This window comes from Dromiciops gliroides, chromosome 2, assembly GCF_019393635.1.
Source record: "Dromiciops gliroides isolate mDroGli1 chromosome 2, mDroGli1.pri, whole genome shotgun sequence".
Taxonomy (NCBI): domain Eukaryota; kingdom Metazoa; phylum Chordata; class Mammalia; order Microbiotheria; family Microbiotheriidae; genus Dromiciops; species Dromiciops gliroides.
The window spans coordinates 178,845,733-178,866,245 of record NC_057862.1 but is presented as its reverse complement, the minus strand read 5'-3'; the positions used below and the strand labels follow the sequence as shown (position 1 = coordinate 178,866,245).

At 50.3% G+C, this 20,513-nt stretch overlaps 2 protein-coding genes across 7 annotated transcripts; one reads left to right on the top strand and one right to left on the bottom strand.

Moving 5' to 3' along the window:
- Positions 1–44: 44 nt before the first annotated feature.
- ZNF219 (zinc finger protein 219) lies at positions 45–8,861 on the bottom strand. The gene is given in 6 exon segments (XM_043983171.1): positions 45–1,040; positions 1,043–1,600; positions 1,887–2,018; positions 2,337–3,780; positions 4,082–4,167; positions 8,796–8,861. Coding segments are annotated over 5 exon segments (2,193 nt in total). The 5' UTR covers positions 4,088–4,167; positions 8,796–8,861; the 3' UTR covers positions 45–987.
- TMEM253 (transmembrane protein 253) lies at positions 3,169–14,409 on the top strand. 6 transcript variants are annotated; one of them, XM_043983173.1, is made up of 8 exons: positions 3,169–3,284; positions 9,972–10,062; positions 11,692–11,813; positions 12,449–12,559; positions 12,652–12,708; positions 12,943–13,053; positions 13,166–13,312; positions 13,651–14,409. In XM_043983173.1, the coding sequence occupies exons 3-8, from the start codon at positions 11,706–11,708 to the stop codon at positions 13,720–13,722; spliced, it is 606 nt and encodes a 201-aa protein (XP_043839108.1). In that variant the 5' UTR covers positions 3,169–3,284; positions 9,972–10,062; positions 11,692–11,705; the 3' UTR covers positions 13,723–14,409. The 6 variants fall into 6 exon arrangements, with proteins under 6 accessions (XP_043839108.1, XP_043839110.1, XP_043839107.1 ...); XM_043983175.1 differs by lacking the exon at positions 3,169–3,284 and adding an exon at positions 8,963–9,129; XM_043983172.1 differs by lacking the exon at positions 3,169–3,284 and adding an exon at positions 8,963–9,166.
- The last annotated feature ends 6,104 nt before the right edge of the window (positions 14,410–20,513 follow it).

Genomic DNA, 20,513 nt, shown 5'->3' with positions numbered 1-20,513 from the left:
AATCTATGACCAAAGCTTTGTTCCTATGACTAAGTTCATGTCTAAATGAGGCCAGCTAAAATTTAGGGAGGGTCACCAAAAAAAGATTGGCTACCAGGTAATGATTTTTTTTGGGGGGTGGGGTGGGGGGAGGCACTGCAACTCATTAAGTACCTACTTACTAAAGCACAGAAATGATTCCAATCTCCCTGAGAAGGTAGTGCCCACAAGGAAAAAATCCCGACTCTTTTGAATTATTTAAATAAGCTAGGTGCCAACCCCACTTCATCACCTCAAAAGCTGTTGGTGCCAGAAACCTGGCTCTGGAGGTGCCTTCCATTCAACTTCCTCTCTGAAAGGTCTTCTAGACTGGCAGTGAGGCCACCAAGGGTGAGATGCTTCGTCTTACACCCCCTTCTACCCACCCACCTCTGTTGGGAGTCCTGGCTTCTTCCAAGGAGATCCTGGTCCAATGGACAGTATCTGAGTAAATTCACTGTCTTATGGGGTTGACTGACAAAGAACAGCAGGACATAGGCCAACAGAAGCACACAGTGCCTAGTGCCTTAAGACACCTGTTTATTGGGGAAAACCGGGTCTTCGGGGATCGTACCAAAAATAGCGACGTCTACAGGACCTCTGCTAGGGACAGGAGGAGGGTGGGACGGTCCCCCTCGTACAAAAATAAACTCTCACAGCTATGGACCAGCAAGGACTGGTGGGGTGGCCCTCTCTACCGGGCCCCCTTTCCCGCCCTAGGACTCTGCTCTCTGCCCCCCACCTCCGCCACTCTAAGGCACTGTGACTCTCCCCAGGACAGGGTGGACACCGCCCTCCGACCCACACATCCCAGACTGACTGCTCCAGGCTCTGCCCAGATCGGCCTGAGGACCTGCATGTGGGTTTCCGAGCTGCCCCTGCTGGCTGCCCTACCCAACTACCTCTAGTGATTTCCCGCTCCCTCGTGGCGAGCGCTCTCTCTATGCTACCTGCCCCTAAATGGGCTCCCTACCGTTCCTGCCCTCCCACCCCAGCCCCTGACGCCTCTCCCGGTCGGGACAGCCAGGGCTCCCATCTCCATCCTGCGGAGGGCTGGGGGTCAACTCCCCTGACAGGACGCAAGCGGAGGAGGGAGGGGAAGGGGCAGACTGGGGTGGCCTGCGACCCCGAGCACGTCGGCTGTGATGCACTTGCAGATGCAAAGCCATGAGCTCGGGAGCTCCGGTGGCAAACGGGCAGAAGAGGCAGCGGTGCAGGGAGCCCCCGGCCCCGGCCTCACCTCCGGTCCCCGCCCGCAGGGACAGGTCCAGAGGCTCGGCTTCGCCTCCTCGCCCATTGCGCAGGGTCCTCCCAGGGCTCACAGGTTTACGACGGGAGGGGGCAGTGGCGCTGGAAGGGAGGCGAGAGCCCATGGCGCCCTCCGCCCAGGTTGGGGGCGCAGGATTGGGTTTAGCCCCTTGGGACGGAGCCGAGCCCCGTTGAGGGTGGGGCGGAGGCTCAGGGGGCGGCCCGGGTCCTGCCCCGCTCCTTTGCTCTCTATGGTGGCGTTGCAGGTGATATTTGAGAGAGCCCGACTGGGTACCCGCGTAATCACAGTGGGGACACTTGTACGGGCGTTCACCTGCAGAGAGCAGAGAACCGTTAGGGAGAAGACCCCTCATCCTTCCCTTGGCTCCCCCTTTCAGATTCAGGACTGCCCCCAAACCAGTGACCCCCACCCATTACTGAAGGTCCTCTGACGACCTGTGCATTCCTCATAAAATGTCTGTCACACATCGCTAACTCAGGACAAGAGATGGCCCTCGTCCTCCCAGCCCCATGTGCTCTCCTCTTCCTGCTCAAGACCTGCAATTGTTTCCAATCCCTTGAAGCCCTCGAACATATCTTCGCTCCCCCCCCCATCTCACCTGTATGCACCCGAAGATGCACTTTGAGGTGGTGTGCAGAACGGAAGGATTTCCCGCAGAAGGGGCAGTCCTTGCCCGAGGCTCCCCGGACCCCTTCGGGCCGTGTTCCCCCTACTAAGAGGCCGTTCTCTTCTGCAAAACATGTTAAGTAGTCGAGTTAAGAAGCTAAGATCCCCCAGCTGTGTCCTCCCTACTCTCCCTCCAAACTTCGAAAGGGCGCTCTACAAGACGAGAGCCAAAAGGAAGTGGTTGGGAATGAGGGCAGGTAGTGGGGAATCAAGGCTGTCCTTGTAGGAAGATGCTACCAGGAATAGGCAGGTGGGAAACATAGGAAGACACAACAAAGGACCAGAAACGCAGTAAGAGAAAAGGATGATGCCCCCAGCCCGACGGGGTAAGGCTCCGGCCAAGAGGAGGCGTTAACACTTACTCCTAATTACAGATACGTACCCTGGGAGGCAGCAGGCCGAGACTGACCCCCTGCAGTAGGGGCTGGATGACCCGTGCCCTCCCCTGGCCGTCTATGAAGGGAAGCCAGCGCTCCAAGGGCCCTGCTCCGAGTCCAGCTGTCCTCATCTGCTTCCACCACCACCTCCTCCTCCTCTTCATCTTGCTCCTCCAGGCGGGGACGACGCTCCCGGGCTGGGAGCGGGCGGAACCCCCCGAAGCCTCGGCTAGCCCCGGTCTCGGTGCCCTCCCCGTTGGGCCTGGCTTTCCCGGCTCTCAGACTCAGGTAGCCCAGCAGCCCCGGGGGCTCGCCTCGATCTCCCTGGGGCGGCGCCGGGGCCAACAGTAGCGCGGGGCCCAAGGGCTCATAAGCCAGCAAGCCCAGGTCGGGAGGGGGAGGGGCCCGAGGAGGGCCCGAGCCGGGCCCAGGCGCACGCAGGGCCCCCAGCTTGCTGGCGTGCACCTTCATGTGGTTTTTGAGGAACCAGGGCTCCTTGAAGCAGCGGCCGCAGACAGGGCACGCGTGGTCGAAGGAGGCCTTATGCTTGCGCATGTGGCCTTTGAGGAACCAGGACTGTGTGAAACTCTGGCCGCACACTTGACAACGGAACTCCGGGGGCGCTGGAGGCTCCTCGGGGGCTGTGGCTGGAGCTGGGGCAGGCTCCGGCTCCGGCTCCGGCTCGGGTTCAAGATCCGGGGCCGATTCGGATTCTTGCTGGGGTAGGGGCAGGGGCAGGGGCAGGGGCAGGGGCTGAGGCCCGGCCGATGTGGCCGCCAGGGGGCGCTCGGGAGCGCCATGAGCCGTCAGGCTGTGGCGCAGCAGCTCCTCCTCCTGGCTGGACCCGAAGCTGCACAGGTTGCATTTCCAAGGCCGGTGGAGGATGTGCAGGTGGCGTTCACGCTCCGCGGCCGTGCGGAACTTGCCTTTGCAGAAGGGACATCGGAAGGCAGGTAGAGTTGGGGCCGGGGCTGGGACCGGGGCCGGGGAAGGAGCCGGAGCCGGAGCAGGGAACTCTGCGGAGGGCGTAGATTGCAGGAGCGCCCCGGGCGCACTGCCCAGCCGGGCCTCCCGCAACAGGGCGCGCTCCTCCAGCTCTAGCAGCAAGCGCGCGGCGGGGCTGCGCGGGCGCTCTGGCTGGTGCGTGCGCAAGTGCAGGCGCAGCAAGGCCCTTTGAGCCGTTCGGTGACCGCAGTGCGGGCACTGGAAGGGCTGGGCGCCCGGGTGGGCCCGCAGATGTAACGCCAGGATCGAATTGAAGCGAAAGCGCTTCCCGCATACTGGGCACGGGAAGCGCCGCCCGCTCCCTCGGCTCTCGGGCCAGCCGGCTGCTCCCATTCCCGCCGGCCCCCCGCTTACGCCCGGCCCGTTGGAGTAACGCTGCAGGTCCAGCTCGCCGTCGAAAGCTGGCAGGGCAAGGGGGCCGCCCGGGGAGCGAGGACGTGAGCCCTGCCAAGACAGGAGCGGAGGAGTCGGGTCAAGAGAGGATACAAGGAAGAGGGAAGTGGGGAACCGGAAGATAAGAACTATGGGGGCGGGAAAAGGGAGGATCAAGGGACAGCATAGCCCCAAGGGGAGAAGAGAGTGGTAGAAATTAGAGAAGAAAAGTACTATACCTTCCCCCCCAAAAAACCAATCAACTATCGTCTCCACACACACCACCAACCCCCAGCTCTGCTTCCTGCCTCAGGGAGGCAAAGGGGGCAAAGGATGGTGGAGTTTTCTGGGAGGGGGCAACAGCATCACTCACCTCCATGGACTCACTTCACATTCTTTGGTTCCAGGGATTGTAGGGAGGAGGGAAAGCCTCTGGTGGAAGCGTCTGGGGCAAGGGGGCTAGAGAGAGAAAGCCAGATTCCCAATATGAGATCTTAGGTTTCTAGGTGGAAGAGAGGAACTTTATTCACCCACAATGAAAGAGACCCTTCCCCCTCCAAAACTCAAATATAAATGTCCTTTTTTCTTTTCTCCTAAACTGCAGGGGGCGATGGGGGGGCAGAGATTTTCTCTAATTCCTCAGAAATTGAAACCCTTGATTACCCAGCCCTAGCAGGTAATAAGTGAGAATTTCCAAACTCAAAGCCCTTCCCTTGCTGACTTTTATCAGTTATCCTGGAGTCCAATGTACCAATTCTTCCATTATGGAGGAGATGGGAGTGGACCTCATGATTCCCCCATATCTTCCAAGTACGTCCGGGCACTTCCCTCTCAGTCAAGTGGAATTACCTAGCTTCCTGGTTATCCTTTCCCTCCCTCCCTCTAGCCATCGCCTATCATGCTGGCCAAGTCTATCCTTCCTTTTGCCTGAACCCTGTCTTTCTGCCTTTCCCCCTCATCCCCCCTCCCTTTGCCTGGATTCCTGCTCCATTCATTTCCATTCATTACAGAGACTCATTCATGCATGGGAGAGAAACACCTCCCAGCAGCAGTAGCAGCAAGTCTGGAGACAGACAGAGGGGGAGGGGCATGAGGGGGGAAAGACAGAAACAGAGAAGGGATGGGAAAACAGTTGGGGAAGAATGAGAGCAAAGGGGTTCTTCTGGCCCGGGGAAAGGGATCAAAAGTGGAAAATCCTGATAAAAAGCCATTCCCTTGCTTTTAGCACCCTGGAGACTGCGACCTGATGGTACCTCACAGCCCCTTTGTCCAGGGCTGCTCCAAGCCAGGCTTTCCTTATCTCTGCAGGGGAGAAGCTCCCCCACACAAGAGGAGGATTACACTGGCTCTGAGCGCCACAGCCTGGAGTGTGGGGCAGAGAGGCGGGGCTAGAGCCATCTGCACAGACAAGAGGCCCAGCACATGGCCTGGAAAGGAAAGGGTTAAAGTTTTCCAGGCTAAGACTTCAAGGCCTGGTCATCCTTGCTGGAGTGCTCAGGGAAGCTCTCTGCACTGAAAGGAAAAGTCAGGGGGGCACTCTGGCCTACAAAGGAGGTCAGTGTTAGGAATTAGAGATTGAACACAGAAACTCCAAGCTGAAAGGGACTCTAAAGCTCACCTAGTCCAACCTCTTTATTTTACAGATTGGGAAACTGAGTCTCAGAGAGGTGAAGGAATTTTTCTAAGGTCACAAAATTCATATTTAGAGCACAGATCTATATTCCTATGCCAAATCTCTCTCCACTACATCATGCTGACTGACCACATCAATATAAGAGAATGACCCAAACAGATAGAAAAGATAACCTGAGACCCAGTCTATCTTCCTGCCTTTACACAGAACTATACTTAATTTAGGACGAATTATAAAAACCTTCCTTGTGGTGACGGTTGTGAATCTGAAATGTGTTACTAATGAAGATTAAGCCATGTCCTTCCCTTTGACCTTTAATAACAGGAAAGACTATCTGAGCCAGGGGAAGATCATTCTTGCTTTGAGGGAGAGATATAATGACCTCTAGAGGACCCTGTACCTCCAAGGATTCTATATGGAATGTGCTGAGCCTCCATCTGTTATCTGAGATCTATGACCCTTTAGGCTGTGGGAGCTTTATTATTAGTGTAAGGTGGGACAAAGGAGTCCCTGTCTGTGGGTCACTGAGCCCACAGACAAATGTGTCTCACTCCCAACGTTAACATATCTCCCTTCATCCAATTCTGGAACCATCAAGGGAAAAAAAAAAACATTCTTTCCTTGGGACCAAGAACCTGAAAGAACCTAAAGATAGTTGTGGTTACCATCTCTTGGGCTTGGGAGAGCAAGCAGAACAAGTGATTACAAGATTCAGTACCATGGAGAGTACAATGGACTACCAGAGGGGTACCTTTGGCCACCTCAGCACCACAGAAAAGGGTATACATCAGAGTGGCCATGTTTGTCCTCTCAACACCAAAAGAGGGCACTGGGAACCAGAAAGAGGACAATTTCTCATCTATACACCACATAAAAAGTGAGATAGTAGTGGGGCTCTTTTGTACTTCTCAGTGTCACTGAAAAATGTTTTAAATGTCATGGAAAATAAATGAAACTGGATTAATTTACTAGATATGAGGAGCAATGTCCTGTCAATTACAGTTTTTACATTCTGGAACCAGTAACTGACTAATCTGTTTCTTCAAGCTGTCACATTCTGGAACTCTCTTGGGGATTCCAGAACATTCTGCTATAGAACCAATCTTGTATATTCACAGAAACCAAATGGTTTGGGGTGGGGATCCTGAATGTCCAGAACCCACTAACTACTAGATGCTTCATGAACTTCCCTCCCATGCCTCCCAGGTATTGAAAAGGTTCTAGAGCTCAGGTTGGGGTCCAAGAAATACAGGACCAGAGTTCAAGAGACCTGGGTGAAATTCATTTTTAAGAGGCATCACAGAAGGTAGTCTTCATCATGGTGGTGGTGGGAATATAATTTCCAAGTATATTATTTCAAGAGCCCTTAGACCTGTGAAAGGGTCCTAAATAAACACCTAAATGATCTAAAATTAGAATTCGCTGAGGATCTTCCTAATTAGATCAAATTCTCCTAGAAAATAGTGACCTAGAACCAAACTCAGAGGCCAGTCTTGGTCCACTTTGATACCATGAGTTATCTCTGGATTTATCCCAATCTAAAACTATTAGAGGAGTCCTAGATTCTTTGAAATAGGGCTTGAGTTCTCACTGAAGGCTCATGTATGTATCACCTAGGTATAACAAAGCAGTGTAGTTCCCATAAAGTTTGGACTAGTTCGAGGCTCAAAGGTCATGACTGATACAATGCTGATCTAGAAAAGAAACTTCTCATTCCCACTCCCCACCCCCATCCCCATATACACATATACTTTTTCAGTCCCTGACAACCCATAACTTTTTCTCTCATATGGCTCTAAAGAGGTCATATGACTTAAGACAGGAATCAATAGCTTAAATTGTGTGCCATACTACTGGCCCCGAAGTCTAGTGTAGTGGGGGAATTCGGGATTTAGAAGGACAGGGACTTCCAACTATAAGTGGGTAGAGAGGGGCAAGTACAGGGAGATGGCAGGTAAGTAGAGGCAATGCCCAACCAGAGTGCTATTCAAGATTGTCCCCTCATGCCATCCTGTAGCATCTGGGCTACAGCTTGCCAGTCAGTGACTTTAGGATCAAAGTGCTCTCTAAGTTAACTTGAATTCTCTGTAGAGAGCCCATAACCCAAATCTGCCTGAGAAGCATTGCTGAGGCTAAACTGCTCACAACCGGGCTTACAGGGAAGGAGGGATGGAGGAAGTATTAGCCCAGGGCCCTACTGAGTACCCCAGTCCACCAACAGCTCAGATACCATGGTTGCCCCCTCAAGACCATCTAAATATGCATAGAAAAAGGGACCCAATGAACCAAGGCTTTGGCACCCCTCATGATAGGGGTACTTGGCTTCAGTATCCCTAGACATAGAGTAAAGCTACTCTCTTCCCAGATTTACTGTTCTGGGGAGGGCCCTCATTCTGGGACCTAAACAGTTCAGGAGGAAATAAGGTATACTTACTTGCTCAACCAATTTCAGGCCACAATCAGTGAAACTGCCCCAGAGTCTTGGCCTTCACCCAAACCCCAACCTGACTCTCTTCTGGTGGTTTCACAAGGCCTCCTGATTGAGCAGGGGATGAGACTAGTGAACCCCCCAAGTTCCTATAGCAAAGCTGACTATCGCTAGGTTGGAATCCCTCCACTAGAGGTGAGCCCCCTGCCCCTGAATGGGAGTCTGAACAGCCTTTGGGGGGAAGAGCCCCCTTGCTGTCCTGCCAGTACTTGGGATTGGCAAATTAGGCTGGACTCACATAGGGTTCTCCCCACCCCTGCCCAAAGCGATACGGATGAGAAGAGCGTGGCAAATGATGGGGACAGCAGTCGTGGAGGGAGCAGCTAGGGGCTCGACTACCCCATCTCAGGAGAACAAAAGCGGAGCTTCAGCCGCTGCCTCGGCTGCCGGCGGGCCGAGCTCTTTGTGACACTTTGTTTGGGACTCAGAGAGAAACAGTCCTTCCCCCACCCCCATCTCCTCCCTCCCACCCCCACACCCCGGAGCCGAGAGGTCGGATCCTCACCCCCTCCCTAACCCCAGGCCCTACCTACCTGTGCCCCGGATCGCCCACCAACCCCCGGCTCCCCAACCTCGCCAGCCCCCGCGCCCCCGGCTCCTCTCCACTCCTCTTCCCTCCCCGCCCCTCCGGGCCCCTACAAAGACGCTCGCTCCCCCTCGCCTGGCCCTTCCTCCAGGGTCCCCGCTCCCCGCGCCGCCGGGACCTGGACCCCACCTCTCTCTGGGCCCCCAGCTTCCCGGGCCTCCCCGGCCGGCCCCCCCTCTGGGAGCTCTGGGCGAAGTTTGCTCGGGGCCGAGCCGGCGCCCCTCCCCCGCCCCCGCCCCCTGCACCTGCTCCGAGCTGGGCGCGGGGAGCGCCCCCCCCCCCACAGGGCGGGGGGGTAAGGAGGGGGCCTGGGGCGGGAGCCGGGATGGCGGATGAGGGGGGGGGAGAGTGAGAACGGGAGGGGGGGAGAGGCTACTCACGAGCCCGGGGCGGCGGCAGAGCGGGCGGGCGGGCGGCGGGCCGGCGGCGCGGGCGTCAGCGTTACGTGGGGCCGGGGGAGATGCGCTGGGCCCCGGCCCCCCCGCCCCCGGCCGGGCCCGGCCCCCGCCCCCTCCCCCTCCTTCGGTCCCCCCGCCCCCGCCCCTGGCCCGCATTGTGTGGGGCAGGAGGCGGCCCCGGCCATTAGCATGCGGGGGGCGGCGCGGCCGGGCTGGGAGCCGAGCGGGAATAAGAGCGGGGTACCAGGCACTGGGGAGACAAGGCTAGGCACCTCGGTGCTGGGCAAAGAGGCAGGAGCGAACGAGATGGAGTGAGGTTGGAAGATGGGGGCGCCTTTCTGGGAAGGAACCAGGTGATAAGGCTCAGAGGATGAGGGGTTTTTTAAAGGTCATCGGCCGCTTTCCCCCACATCCTCCCCGCCCCCCCGCCCTGTATGCCGGCATGACTGCCCCTTACCAGGCATTTAGTTTCTCATCATTTATCTGCATAGTGTATGAGTGTGTGTGTGTGTGTGTGTGTGTGTGTGTGTGTGTGCGCGCGCGCGCGCGCGCGCGTGTCTAATCTAGTCCCTCTTGAACTGCGTTTTAGTGATTGTATTTTGTACCCGTCACCCACCTCCAACCCACACTTTTGTATCATCTTCAAAGTTAAAGAATATAATAGCTAGTTTACGGTTATATTTATAAAGCTATTATTAAATGCTTTAATAATGGCAGTCGTCCCGACATTGGCCCTAGCGTGATTCCTCCTATGTACCACAATTCTAGGCCGTTGAGGAGGTATGCACAGCCATCAAACCTTACATACTACCCTGAAGGCAGCTGTGCATCCCTTCGCCACCTCCTCGACCCCCAACATCCCCCATACACGGTCCCACAAGCAGATGCCTGATCCCAATCATAATCTTTCCAGCACATCACACAACTACAGAAAGCATAGAAGAATAAGATATGGTGTAAGGAGGTGGTTGTCCCAGTACTAGGGAATGGGAGGAGGAAAAGAGGTAAGATAAGAGGAGGAGGAGGAGGAGGAGGAGGAGGAGGAGGAGGAGGAGGAGGAGGAGGAAGGAGAAGAGGAAGGACCTGATGGAAAGAACTGCTGAAAAAGGACAAACTAGGCAATAATGTGGATACTGCCTTTTGCTTCTGTTTTCACAGCCTGGAAGTGGTGAGTGGTGAGATTCAGCAGGTGAAAACAAGATATGGAAATAAGAACTAGAAGTAAAGCACTGGAGATAAACAAAGAAAGGTGAGATTGGGGAGAGATGGCAAAGGAGAGAAAAGACAATAGAAGCAGTAGGTTGTGGTGGAAATAAATAGCATTGGACTGGGAGCCAGGAGTTCTGGATTCTAGTTTTTAACCCTGCTACTTCCTTTCTATGTGGTCTTAGGAAGCCCTCAGATTTTTTTTTTATCTGCAAAATTAGTGGGGATGGGGGGGGGCAGTTGAATTAGATGATCTTTAAAGTCTATTCTAGCTCTAACATTTTATTATAACAGGATTTTGGAGTTAGGGGACCTTTGCGGTCTTTCTAGCCAAACTCTCTCATTTTGCAGATGAACAAGCAGGAGGCATGAGAGGTCAAGTAATTTTATTCAGGGTCATACAGGTCACAAGTGGAAGGGTGATAAATTGAAGGAAGATCTTCTTGACTCCAAATCCAGTGTTCATTCCACTCTGCTATGCAGAGAGATGAAACTACCAGTTGAAGAATCATTTCCTTTCATTTCAGCTCAGACTATGAAGTCCTAGAAGAGGGCTTCTTAAACTTTTTCCGCCCAAGACATTTTGTTTTGTTTTGGTTTTTAATGAGGAAATTGGGGTTAAGTGGCTTGCCTAGGGTCATACAGCTAGTAAGTGTTAAGTGTCTGCTGCTAGATTTGAACTCAGGTCCTCCTGACTCCAGGGTCAGTGCTTTATCCACTGTGCCACCTAGCTGCCCCAGCCCAAGACATTTTTACAAGATTCTTGGTATATAAAATAGGTATACGTAATCTTTTATTGTTGCCAAACTTTTTGCGACCCCCACATTCAGTTACTCAACCCACAGTTTAAGAAGCTTTGTACTAGAAGAGGCAGGAACAGTGAGTACACAAATACAAAATCTGGGTTGAGCAGACTAGCCTGGCACTAATATGGAGCACCTAATAAAGTCATGTTCCCCAAAGACTCTGGAGTGTGGAGAAAACTAATTCCTTTCCCACCTACTTCAACAAGATAGAATAGAAGGCCAGGAAATAGTGGGGAAGAGAGAGAGAACAAGCATATTATTTGTGAGATGGAATTCTGGTCTGGTTCATGGAGAGGGGATTGGTGGAGCTAGGTCATGATAGATCTGGAGATCTGGGAAAATGGGGATTGAGGAAATGGAGAAGAAGAGAGACTGTGATTAGGGAGATGAGTATATGGAAAATAAAAATGGAGGTATATGGGACCTTCAGTGCCTGGGAAGACTGTTGGAATACTAGTGACTTCCGATCCCTGGTTATCTCCCTTCCCTCCAACAAGTCACAAGGACTTTTGCCCCGGCCCCACCCTGCCCTTGACAACCTTCTCTTGAAGGAACAAGGGTGTCCTTCAAGTTTTCATTCTCTGGGGTCCACAGTATCAGGATACCCAACTGTTTCCTGCCCATCTGAAGAAGTCACCAGATTTGGTATGTTTGAATCAGAGAACTTAAGCTCTCAGAAGGGAGTGTAGGTTTCAGGTAAGTAGATGGGTGGCTGAGGCAGGAGGCTAAGGGTAAGGATAGCAGAGCATGCCCCTCTCAAAGCTGAGCCTAGAAAAGGGGGAACTTCTCTGGTCTAGGTGACCCTGGGCTCCCTAGAGCAGGAGACTGTCATGTCCCTGGGGCTAAAGCTGGGACGTCCCCTCTAGGTTCCAGCAAAGTCATGGAGGACAGAGAGATCCAGCCTGTGGAAGAGAGGAGGGCAGTCCGGGAAGAAAAGTTGAGGCATTGGGCCCAACACAGAGAGAGTGGGCGTCTCCTGGTGTTAGCGGTGAGATTGGACTTCCACAGCCCCTGGATCCCCTCCACTACATCTTCGTGGTGTCCCCACCCCCAGAGAATCATTCCACCCCTCCTTTCCCTTTCTCCCTGTTTCCTTCCCCACCCCACCCCTCCCTCCCTTTCCACCTGCACCTCAGGAATGAGAGGAGGGGCTGAGCTTGGTACAGTGGAAAGAGAGCCCTTGATCTGTAGTTTTTAAAAAAGGGAGTTCAAAGCCTGGCTTTAACACAGCTATGTGACACTGAGCAAGTCCCTTCCCCTCCAAGAGCTTCAGCTTCCTCATCTATAAAATGGAGATAAAAATACTTGAACTGGGCAGCTAGGTGGTGCAGTGGATCAAGCACTGGACCTGGATTCAGGAGGACCTGAGTTCAAATCGGGCCTCAGACACTTGCTAGCTGTGTGACCCTGAACAAGTCACTTAACCCTCGTTGTCCTGTAAAAAAAAAAGGGAAAGGATCCACAAAAATACTTGAACTACCTATTTCACAGGAATATTGTAAGTAAAGTGCTTGGCAAATCTTAACTACTATATAAATGTGAGCTATTATTATGAAGATAAAAATGAGAACTACTACTATTACCACCCTATCTGTTCTACCTCTTCTCGACCTCCCAAATCAGGTGAGCCAGCTCTGGATGGCACTGGCTTCTGTGCCCTTTGCTGTTACCATTTCTTGCCTGGAATCTGACTGCCACATGAATATAGCCCTACCCCTCTGGCCAGGAGCTTCGGTGAGACCCAGGGAGAATGAGGGGAGAGTTCAGGGAGTCATCCCTCCCTCCCACCAGGCAACAACCCAACAATAACCCTTCTTAACCATCAGGGTCTTCTTACTGGGATCTTAACACTAGAACTTCGAAGAACACCCCGACTCTGGAAGGTGAGCAGAGGTCCTAAACTCAGAATTCCCCAGACACCACTGGGCTAATGACTAAGCCGAGGAGATCTACAGAATCAGTGTTTCTACTTCTTGATAGATATGACTAAGAGGGAAGAATGGGACAGATTGCTGGGACGAGGTGCTTAAGGTTAAATAAAGATGGGACAGACAGTCCAGGCTGGGTGGTCTGCCCTTTGTCTTAGGCAGGATGAACTCAAATTCATTCTCTGGCAGATGAGAGCCATGATGATACTCAACTTATTTGGGATGATCCTGGGACTTGTTGTTGTTGTGGTCCAAGGAATGAAGCTGGCCTTGGGTCCCATACAGTCAACCTCCTACCAGGTACCATGAACAGGGGAAGGGATGAGGGAGAGTGATTAGAAGAGAGGCTGGGAGAATCATTCAGTGGAAAGGGGAGACTGCAAGTCTCATCCCAAGCTCTATTTGCCTGCAGTGGGTTGGCTTGCTGATCGTGGAATTGAGTGCAGAGGCCTTCACCCTAGGCGGAGCTCTGGCCTCTGCCTTTTCCCTCCTCCTGCTGAGCCAAAGAAAGCCAGGATGCTGTGGTGCTCGGAGACTGCGCTACCAGGAACTACAGGAGGTACTAGAATGGGGGAAGATGATGTGGCAGCTGAATGGTTTTTTTACTTAGTGACACTTAAGGGGGAGGATAAGCTCTTGCACAGAGCCTTTATGAAGGGTAGCAAAACCTGGGGCAGGAAAAGTCTGGGACCCAGTTCTAAACCCTCACTGTCTGGCTATCTAGTTCCAGCCATGGGATATCTAACTGGGTGGGGGAAGAGGCAGAGGGCTGGAAGCAGCCAAGATTTCTGAGGAAGAAACAAAGTAGGAGGGCCTCTCACTCCTACTTCTTAATCTATACTTCTCCCCTCACCACCTGCTCCATCTTGACCATTCACAATTGTGTCTGCCTTTCAGGGACTCTCAGAAATGGAAGAAGTTAAAAATGGTGAAAATATTCCCTCTGAGGATTACGAAGCAAATGAATGAGCCAGCAAAGGGGAACAGAAGAGTACTCCTAGAATGCTTGTTGAGGATGGACACAGTGGTCCCAGTATCACCCTGCGCAGACACCGATGCCCAGGGGAAAGGAACAGGAATGGCTCCTTCCCTGCCCCCCCCCCCCAATCCGGAATGCTAGTTCCCTGCATTCTCCTCCAGCAACCTCTATTGCTTAGGAGGTTGGAATCCAACCACACGTACAAGAATGCCAAGGAGGGAGGTGGCCACTTCTTCAATTTGGCTCAACCGTGGACATGGGCCCCTGCCCAGGCAGATTTGTGCTCGGGACTGAGTCCTCCTCCCTCAGGGGGATACTACTAACTGCCCCAATTCGTAATCCTGTGAAAGCTCCCCTACGGCATCCCGAATTCCCCTGACACTTGTTGCTATTCCATTTTATGTATCTATCCTTCCCCCCAGCCATTTATCCATCTCTCAATCTATCCCTCTCCCTTCATCCATTCCCTTCCATCCTCAGACATTCTTCCATGCAATTCCTGCCATCGGGCTCCATTATCCCATTCATCACATTCCAACCATCCACAATTCAACATCTTCCCCATAAGCCGCAAGTCGCCCAACCCTTTGCTAAAGGAAGGAGGCAGAGAACTACAAATCCCAGCAGATGCCCTTACCGCTTTGCATGCTGGGAAATAAAGGTCCTTCTCAGTGCAACTGGGGGCGATACGGATACCTTGAGTGACGCGCAGCGCTAGAGATCTGCCCATCGCGGTCCATCCACTTGGTTCGCGCACACTTCGCTCGGGTCCAGGCAACCAATAGGCCGGAAGAAGCTGGGCGAGGCGGGGGGAAGAGGGGTAAGAGGGGTGGGGCAAGGAGGAGCTGACGTGGATCCGACCTGCATCTGGGCGGAGAAGTGGCTGCATCCCAAAGGGGCGCTGCAGCCTAGAGGCAGCGCGGCCGCCAAGGCGCGGGGAGCACGTCTGCCCGCGAAGCGACGGGAGGAGGGGCGTCTTCGCCAAGGCCACAGAACTGGGGTTTCCCTTACGGAATCACCCTTACCCCCTTCCCCGGCCCCTCCTCCCTTTGCAAGGCATAAAACCCCCGAGATGAGCGAGAGAAAGGCCTTGGAGATGTCCCAAGAAGCAGTGTACCTGGCTCAAAGTGGGGCTGTCTTGGAGCGAGGAGGAGGAGGGGATGGACGGGGCGAGACGAGGAGAGCAACTTCCTAGTCCCACATATTTGATAATAATAACACTTAATAATAACACTTATGTAGTGCTTTCTTCACAACCCTGGGAGGCAGGTAGTGCACATATTTTTTATCTTAATTTTACAGATGAGGAAACTGAGACAGGTTTCTTGCTAAGGGACTTAGACACTCTTATCTAAAGCTTAAACACCACCCCCATCCACTTCGCTTCCCAGCCTTAATCCCCTCCCCCCTCCTGCAGGAACAAAATTACGCCTGGCTCTGGTTGGCCGCCTTAATCGACCTTTGATCCAGACGTTCCAAGCGCCAGGCTTTTGAATCCCCTGTGCCTATCACAGTCAAAGCACACTCCATCTCCCGCCTCCCTGCATTCAGGAAGGCCGTCATCCCGTACTCTGGAAAGCATTCCTTCATCTCTGTTTTTCAGATTCGTTATCTTCCTTCTAGCTTCAGCTCAAATGCCACTCGCTCGTCTCGCTTTCCTTGACACCCACCCCCCTCCCCAGCTTTTAGTGTTTTCTCTCTGCTCGAATGCTCTTTGCACACTTGATTTCTGCTCCTTCTACCCCCATCTCTATTTTGTCTTATCTTACCTGTGTACATCTATCTCCCAGAGAAGGAAATAGCAAACCACTCCAGTATCTTTGCCGCGAAAACCCCAAAATTGGGTCAGGAAGAGTCGGAGGCGACTGAAACGACTGAAAAACAATGTGTATCTCCCCTTCACTGCCCCACCCATTAAAAAGTAAGCCTGAGAGGCACAGCTCAGGACCCCTGAACCTAGCTAGGATCCCTGGGAATAGTGACATTAAATAATGACATTCAAGAGGAGGTTTTACCATCTGCTTCACCTCTGCACTCTAAGAGCCGTGGGACTTTTAGATCTGACTTGCAGCTGGAACTTTCCGTATATATTGTTTCCCCCATTAGAACGTGAGCTCCTTGAAAAGGGGGACTTCTTTTTCTATTTTTGTACCTGTTGCATTTAATAGTGCTTTGCACATAGTAAGCGCTTAATAAGTGTTTCATTCATTCATTCTTGAGATCAGGTATCATTTCTGTTTTTTGTCTCTAGACCCAGTACATTGTTCTGCCTTGCATAGTAGGCACTCAATAAATGTTTGTCGAATTTAGAATAGAATGTTGTTAAGATATATAAAGCTGACAGGCGAGCAATCAGGGAGCAAAGATGAATGTTGAAAAATACAAATTCACAATACGATTAAAATCTAGAGGAAACAAGATTCGAATAACTCACATAGCACTTTGTTTTAAAAAATAAATACATTGCAAAGGTATCTCATTTTCATCCTTCCAAGTTTCAGGCAAGTCCAATCATCAACCCAGGTAACATTTTGGATGGTGTGGCAATCAGTACAGAAATAACTGGGGAAGAGTCATATATGCTAGAAAGGAAACACTCCAGATTTACAGTGCTCCGACGATCACAGAGTTACCCTCTCTTTATCTCATTTATTATCAAAAGAAAGTCACAACAGAATTCTTTTAGTAATGTCTCCTTACCAAGAAAATAGCTAAAGCCCGGGATCGCCCAGGGAACTGGCTGCCACATATGCCAGAATTCCAGTAGTACAAAAGTTGAGACTCCCCTTCCGTGGCACCAAGGTAGTTAAGCAGTGCTCTCCTAGCCAATTTTGGAATAATCTTCATTCAGTTCCATTACACAGCAAACAATTGATGGCTTTCTGTTCGCAAGGCACTTTGCTAGACTTCCGGGGGCACAGACAAAAACAAAACCATTTCTGTCCCCAAGGAGCTTAAATTCTGTAGAGTGGGTCGAAGCATGTACACATCCCTTTTACAGGAAAGCTGGTGAATAAGAAAAGCTGGGGAGGGGGGTGGGGAGCAAAGGACAAGCCCTTAAGGCCAAGCTTGGATATTGAGAAAAAAAATAGTGTTTGTTTTCTCAGATCTCTTAGCCCTGAAAGTCTAGAGAGATCCTGTCTGTATAGGGCTATATCATCAGCATGAAAAGAGCTGGAAAGAGAACTTCTGCAATGTGAAATGGTGGCCAAGAAAACAAAAAACCATGCCAACAAACTAGTGCAGAAATTTCTCTTAAACTAGAGTTGCAGCTCTTGATTAGATAAAGAATTAGTAAAACTCAGGTTCAAGCCAGGAAAACATGCCATGACCGTCACAATACTGGGATGAAGTGATTCCAAATGTACTTCAGGGAAAACAAAGAGTTAATCACTTGCTGTGAGCGGATGAGCAATTGGAGCTCATTCATTCTTATAGTTATACTCCCATCTGCTTCTCCTGTGGTTTAGTTGTGGTTTAGTCACATGAACCACTGAATTAAATTTTAGAAAGAAACTTTGCCCATACCTATTAAAAGAGCACTGATCTGGGAGTCACTTAGACATAGGTCCTCTGTTGGACATTCAAAGCCCTTCACAGTCTGGCTGCAGCTCATCTTTCTTGGCTTATATTACACATTGCTTCTTTTCACAAACTACATTCCAGCTAGACCAGACTGCTTGTTGTTCTTCATATACAGCATTCAGCCTCCCATCTCCATGCCTGTGTACAAGTCCCCCATTCCTGGAGTGAACTCACTCCTCAATGTGACTATTAGAATCTCAACCTACCTTCAAAGCTCAGTTCAAGTATCACATCCCAGCCTTTCCTCATCCCCACACCTGTTTGTTCACTTCTCTCTCCCCCAACCCCAGGGAAAATTTACTTTTCTGATTCATTCTGTACAGTATATTATTTCCTTCAAAGAATACAAACTCCTTAAAAGCAGGGTCTCTTATTTTTGACTTTTCATTCCCACCACTTCACAAAGTGCTTGGCACATAGCATATACCTAATGAATGCCTGATCATTGTTCAATTAACTGACAGAGGAACTAATTCTGGTCAAGACTTCATCACTGTCAGGTCACATGCTGGATCTTGGTTTCTTCATATGGCAAATGGTCAACAAGCATTTATTAAGCATCAACTTTCTATCAGGTACTGTGCTAAGCACTTTACAATTATCTCATTTGATCCTTACAACCACCCTGGAAGGTAGGTGTCATTATTATCCCCCATTTTACAGATGAGAAAACAGGGGTAAATCCTTTAAGCAACTTGCCAAAGGTCACACAGTTATTAAAGTATCTGAGGCCAAATTTGAGCTCAAGTCTTCCTAACAGCAGGCCTAGCATTCTATTCACCGCACAGCTTGGCTGAAAAGGCAAGAAAAAAAAAAAGTCTGCTCTCAAGGAGCTCACAGTCTGATATGGGAGACAAAATGAAAACAACTATATGCCAACAAGGTATATACAAGAAAATTGAAGATAGTCAACAGAGAAAAGGGGTATCAGGAAAGGCTTCTTATAAAAGATGGGATTTTATCTGAGACTTGAAGGAAGCCAGAGAGACCAGGAGGTATTGATGAGAAGGGAGAGTTCCAGGCATGGGGACAGCCAGTGAAAATACCTGTAGTTGAGAGATAGAGTGCCTGCCTTGTGAAAGGAACAACAAAGAGGTCATTGTTACTAGATGATGGAGCACTTAGGGGGAGGCGGGAGAGAGTAAGGCATAGGACTGGAAAGGTAGGAGAGTCAGGTTATGAAGGGCTTTGAACCACAGAGGATTTCATATTTGATCCTAGAGGTAATAGAGAACCACTGGAATTGATTAAATAGCTGGATGAAATGGTCAGAACTAGGACAACTAGGTGTTGAAGTAGATAGAGTGCCCCTAAGCCTGGAGTCAGGAAGACCTGAGTTCAAATCTAGCCTCAGGTACTCACTAGCTATATGACCCTAGGCAAGTCACTTAACCCTGTTTGCCTCAGTTTCTCATTTGTAAAATGAGCTGGAGAAGGAAATGGCAAACCACTCCAGTATCTTTGCCAATAAAATTCCAAATGGGATCACAAAGAGTCAGACATGATCCAACAACAACACTAATAGCAAGAAGGTCAGATTGGCACTTTAGGAAATTCACTTTGACAGTTGAGTGGAAGATGCATTGGAGTTGAGAGATTTGAGGCAGGTAGACCAAGATGGAGTGGAGTGAAGAGACACGAGGCAAATAGACCAACCAGAAGGTAATTGAAATAGTCCAGGTATAAGGTGATAAGACCATGTACCAGGGTGGTGACAATGCCAGAGGAGAGAAGGAGGCATAGAACCAACAGGATTTACCAACAGATTGGATGGAGGGGCTGGAGGGGTGAGATGAGAGAGATGTAGGAATCAAGGATGACATCTAGGCTATGATCCTGGGTAACTGGGCCCTCAATAATAATAGGAAAGTTAAAAAGAAGGAAGGACTTAGGGGAAAAGATACTGAGTTTGGTTTTAGACATGCTGAGTTATGGTGTTAATAATACATTCCCTTTCAACCACAATGGGGTTCTGTGAAGATGAAATGAGAAGATATATGTGAAAGTACTTCAAAAATTTAAGTGCTATACAGTTGTACTGTGGGTACTGGAAACTACAAAGGGATATGAAAAACTGGGTATTTTTGCCTTGACATCTTCACGGGAGCTGCATGACTATAAATTAATCTCACCCTCTCTACTACCTTCTGAGAAGTTCAGTTGCATCCCTTTTTTTGCTCCCACATACTACATTGCTCTGTTTCTTCCCTAGAAGACCCTAACCTTAAAAAAAATAATTCCTTGGTGCCTTCTTTTTCATGGTCCTCTACTATATTATGTTCCTTCCCATCATCCAATGCAACAGCTTTCTTAATACAGTAGACTCTGTGGAGATCACAGATATTTTGTTCTATTTGCTGACCAACTGGGATCTCACAGGAAGGAATGACTATGAATGAAGGTCCCACTGATGTCAGATATTTATCATCACTAACTTCTTTCTCTTGTTCCAAACACTGGGAAGATTTCCAAGAAATGACATATGATCAAGAGCTTACACAAGTCCAGATTTGATCTGGATTCAGTCACAGTGTGGGATAGTAGAAAGAACTCTAGAGAGAGAGGGCTGAGGCTCTAGTTCCACTGTCACTAACTAACTGTGCAAATCTGGGCAGGCTACTTAACTTCTCTGGGCCTTAGTTTTTTTCACCAGTAAAATGAGAGGGTTGGAAACAGCTAGGTGGTGCAGTGGATAAAGTACCTGTCCTGGAGTCAGGAGTACCTGAGTTCAAATCTGGCCTCAGACACTTGAGACTTACTAGCTATGTGACTTGGGCAAGTCACTTAACCCTCAATGCCCCACAAAAAAAAATTTTAAATGAGAGGGTTGGACTACAGCAGGACTTCTTAAACTTTTTTTTACATAACCCTGGGTATATAGGTATACAAAATAAGTATACATAAGCTTTTACTGTTGCCAAATTTTTCATGACCCATACATTGAGTTATGTGACCCCATGCAAGGTCATGACCCACGGTTTAAGAAACTAGATACTAGAGAACCTATAAAGTCCCATAAGGTCCTACATTTGAAGGAATTATCCTATTTATTAATATTACTCATATATTATGAGTTCATTAACCTTTCCTGATTTTAATGAACACATCTAAACTATGGAAAATCAGCTCTCATTGACTAAGAATGGTCCTTTTGTCTTCTGGGGAAGGATTCTAATAGAAAAATTTACTTCAGAAA

What these genes read in the sequence shown, in the direction of transcription:
- TMEM253 (XM_043983173.1), top strand. Translation starts at nt 11,706, where the DNA reads ATGGAGGACAGAGAGATCCAGCCTGTGGAAGAGAGGAGGGCAGTCCGG. An exon ending in CCCTCTGGCCAGGAGCTTCG is followed by an intron (nt 12,560 to 12,651) that starts GTGAGACCCAGG and finishes CTTAACCATCAG; the next exon opens with GGTCTTCTTACTGGGATCTT. An exon ending in GAACACCCCGACTCTGGAAG is followed by an intron (nt 12,709 to 12,942) that starts GTGAGCAGAGGT and finishes ATTCTCTGGCAG; the next exon opens with ATGAGAGCCATGATGATACT.